Source organism: Cynara cardunculus (assembly GCF_001531365.2).
Source record: "Cynara cardunculus var. scolymus isolate 2C chromosome LG 3, CcrdV1, whole genome shotgun sequence".
NCBI classification, from domain to species: Eukaryota; Viridiplantae; Streptophyta; class Magnoliopsida; order Asterales; family Asteraceae; genus Cynara; species Cynara cardunculus.
The window spans coordinates 29,075,270-29,079,345 of record NC_037530.1 but is presented as its reverse complement, the minus strand read 5'-3'; the positions used below and the strand labels follow the sequence as shown (position 1 = coordinate 29,079,345).

General features: G+C 34.1%; 1 protein-coding gene across 1 annotated transcript; it reads left to right on the top strand.

Moving 5' to 3' along the window:
* Window positions 1-404: 404 nt before the first annotated feature.
* Window positions 405-1,804, top strand: LOC112509119 (calcium uniporter protein 4, mitochondrial-like). The gene is made up of 2 exons (XM_025113984.1): window positions 405-950; window positions 1,316-1,804. Exons 1-2 carry the CDS (start codon window positions 405-407, stop codon window positions 1,802-1,804), a joined length of 1,035 nt encoding a protein of 344 aa, XP_024969752.1.
* Window positions 1,805-4,076: the final 2,272 nt, after the last annotated feature.

Genomic DNA, 4,076 nt, shown 5'->3' with positions numbered 1-4,076 from the left:
TATACCAATTATATTTTAGATTTTTTATATTTAAAATGAGATGTTTATCCTGTATTTGATTGTGTTTATCTGCAGTTAGTTACATGAATTCAAATATGAGATGAAATCGGATATGGATGAAATCGTTTATGATAAACGGGTTTAAGAGTTTTTAAGAGTTTTTAAGAATTTTAATCAAATGCTTTGTAAGATAGTAAGATATAGATAATCATCTAAATAGTTAGAAGTGGTTTACGGGTCATTTATCCTACCGGAATGAAGATGATACGGTTAAATTCAAATGAAAGAACCTTTGGTGATGTCATCAACAGTTGTCAATTAATAGTTTCTTTTGAGATACTATAAAACCCGGACCAACCAAACTCTCATCAACTACCACAACTCAAAACCTCAATTAGCTAGCAATGGCGCTTCGTAGAACTCTAGCAAAACATCTCATCAAAGATCAAACACCGACCAACACTGCCTTGAATGCCGCCAAATCATATTTTCATCGTAAGCCTTTGATGTTACCGGAAAAGTCATCTACCGCCATTGAAGCCGGAGGATTCTTCCGCCGATTCCTTCAACGGAGAAAAATTAACCAGTCGTCGACACTGAACTTGCCGGAGTTGTTTTTCCTTCCTATTGGGGAGACATTGAGGGAGAAGTTGAAAATTTCTGGTGGAGAACGACTCAGGCTTGACGATCTAAGAAATCCAACGGTTTCTGCCAATTCCTTCGGAATATCCGTGAACGACGCAAGGAAAATCATGAGGTCTTCCCAGTTGCAGAAGGTGAGATCTGCGTTGAAACAGATCCCGACCAACTCCATTACCTACTCCGAATTTCTCACCGTCTGCATTGACATTTGTACCAATCATGAGCAAGGTCTAGAGTTCTCCAAAACGTTAGATCAAGCTGGAGACGTCATCATCTTGGGCAACGTTGTGTTCCTCCGTCCCGATCAGGTATAAACTGCTATATCTTTTGATCAAATTATGAACTCAATTTCATAATTTAGTTCTAGCATATATTGATTAAGAATTGATTCAATTTGATAAAATACTGATTCAATTTTCAATCTCATGTTCACCCATAAATTATGCTTTGGGAGAGAATTGATGTGGTGCATCTTGGTGCACCTCATAAATGTTGACATTCAATTAGGATTGTTCCAAAGGTGGAGATCACTTTTTATGCTTCTCACCGGAACTCAATCCTACGAGTCATGTCCTAATTTAAAATACACAAATTTAAACCATCGTAAGCAAGATATTTTGAATTTTATACCAAAATTTAAATATAACGATTGTTATAAATATATTCGTTACAGTTAGCAAAATCAATGGAGAAAGTGATATTACAAACTATGGCGATTCCAAATGACCCAAGAAAACAGCAACTCGAAGAACTGGAGCAGCAAAAGGCGTTCATTGATAAACAATCGCTATCCCAAGTTCGTGGTGAGCTTTATTGTGGTCTCGGTTTTCTAATCATTCAAACATTGGCGTTTATGAGGCTAACGTTTTGGGAACTTAGTTGGGATGTGATGGAACCCATCTGTTTCTTCGTTACGTCTTTTCATTTTGCACTTGCCTACATGTTTTTCCTACGGACATCAAAAGAGCCCACTTTTGAAGGCTACTTTCAACGTCGCTTTAAAACAAAGCAAAGGAAGCTCATGAAGGTGCACAATTTTGATCTTCAAAAATATAACGAGCTTCGTGAGGCCTTTTATCCGGCTAACCCAAATAGGTTCGTGGTCTCTTCGGGCTATCAAGATTCGGGTCATGGAGGAAGCTCAGATACGGTTTTTGGTTAAGTTATAACTCGAGCTTTTTGATGTAAATAGTTGGATATGGAGTTCTTATCTCTCTTTTTTTTTTTGAGTAATGGGACTAGGCCTTTGGTTTTGTTACCAACATTTTGGGCTCACGTTTTTGTTGTATTACAATTTAGTGATGGCCAAAAACCGGTCCTAGGCCGGGCAGGGCCCTACCGGGCCTGAAGAATCCTTTAACCGGCCGTAACCGGTTCTTCTATAACCAGTTCCGGTTCCGGTCGAAATACCTATAACTGGTTATGCCAAGTTGGTCCCGATCCCGCTCCCAACCTAACGGCTAGTTTGACCATCTTAACGACTAGTTTGACTTTGTTGGCCGGGCCGGTCTCATAACCGGTCTCGGTCCCAAAAAACGACGAAAACAGTAAACCGGTTGTAACTGGCGGTCCTACAACTCCGGTTCTGGTCCTCCGACGATCCCGAGCCGGGCCGGTTTGGCCATCACTTACATAAACAAGTTGTTTAAAACAACCCATGTGTTATGATATGCAATTCCCATATTTAATTTAATTTGTAACTAGAAGGATATAAAGTGTAAGTATTAAATATTTATGATATTTAATGATATGATTAAATCAAAAAATATTCAATATTAAACATATTTCGAAAGTGTTGATTAATAATATAATTTGTAAAAAAAAAAAAAACATATTTTTTTTCATGTATTTTAGTTAATATATAATTTATATATATTAATATAATAAAAATATAAAATGAAAACTGAAAAAATAAGAAATAAGAAATAAATTAAATAATTAATTATAAGAATATAAAATATGATTCAAAAATTAAAAATATTTAATTTACCCAAATAAGGTTTATCCCAATTTGCATAAATCCCATCTTTTTCCCTTTTTTTAATTAGAAAAAGATGGTTTGCCTATGTTTGTGTGAATTCTGACTATTTCAAAAGATGACTATAAAGTGAATTGATTTGAATAGATTGACTATACTGGTTAATTTTTCTTTTCACGATAATAAAACTCTCAAGTTTTATTATCACTTGTCATGAGCGTTTTATTATCACTTGTTCACCAATCAAATAACGACATGTGTTAACCAATTACCGACATATAACGGTGTAAAGTATCGGGCACATGGGGCTACATCCGATGCCTAATTTCTACGCTTTCGATGTCTAAGTTACTTATTCTTATAAAAATTATAAAGTTAATTTTTCTTTAAATCCAGATTCTATCGTATCTATTTTATAGCAGTGCATAATTTGGGAGGTTTTGACATTTTTTAAAAATGTTTATGGAAGGTTGGACATGAATTTGATGCCACTAGGATCACTTGGATTAGGGATTTTACGTCACTTATATAAAAACAAGACAAATTTTGGGTTCAATCCCAGACGACGTCCCTGCCAGCCTCATCAGTTGAATGAGTTTAAAAAATGTCATTTTACATCAGTGTCTTTAAAGACAGGTTCCGTATGAATTGATTGGAATTGCAGATAATCAATTTTTTTCTCTTAAATATAGGCTAACATTAGTGCCAATTGAAAAAGAGCTAACATCTTCAAGTTAGAGTAAGGGACCGTTTACCTAAATGATTACCCGGTAAGTGCTTAACAATAGGAGTCAACGCTATAATTTATTTTATTGTGTAAGATTGTAGTACATCAAAACGTATCATATACAAAAATTTACCTGGTAAGCACTTACCCGGGTAAGAGTCGTCACCCTCACTTACCGGGTAAGACTCTCCATCTTTATCATCGCTCTTACCGGTTAGATTCTTGACTCTTGTCATGTTTCATCCGGTGAGGAAAATTACCCGATAAGTACTTACCGGGTAAGCGTTTATTAAACGACCCGTAAAATTGATTTTAATAAATAAAATGTGTCTTCACAAATAAAAGTCTATTATTTTGTAACAAACAATAAGTAGTCCCTTTTTATATTAGAATTTAAAATTATATACTTTACATATTTAGATAAGAAGAACCTATGAGTTTTAGGTTTATTTTATTACTAGAAGCGTACTCGCGCAATGCAGCGAGATATATCGTGTTTTTAATATTTTATTTTATTCTTTATCTCAGTCGATGTTATAATATGRCTTTATGTGATTTTRARAAAGTGATGATGTTTTTATTTTTGAATAAAATATATGTTTGACGATATCATAAAAATTTGACAAAAAATATATCGATATTAGTATCAAATTAAGTATTTGAAATTCCTGATTTTTTTTGTGTAATTTTTTAATCCAATTTTATTATAATTTAATTTATGTACAATAA

Excerpts from the sequence above, each read along its gene's own strand:
- LOC112509119 (XM_025113984.1), top strand. The coding sequence starts at position 405 with ATGGCGCTTCGTAGAACTCTAGCAAAACATCTCATCAAAGATCAAACA. Across the intron at positions 951-1,315 it reads TGTTCCTCCGTCCCGATCAG|TTAGCAAAATCAATGGAGAA; the intron begins GTATAAACTGCT and ends TATTCGTTACAG.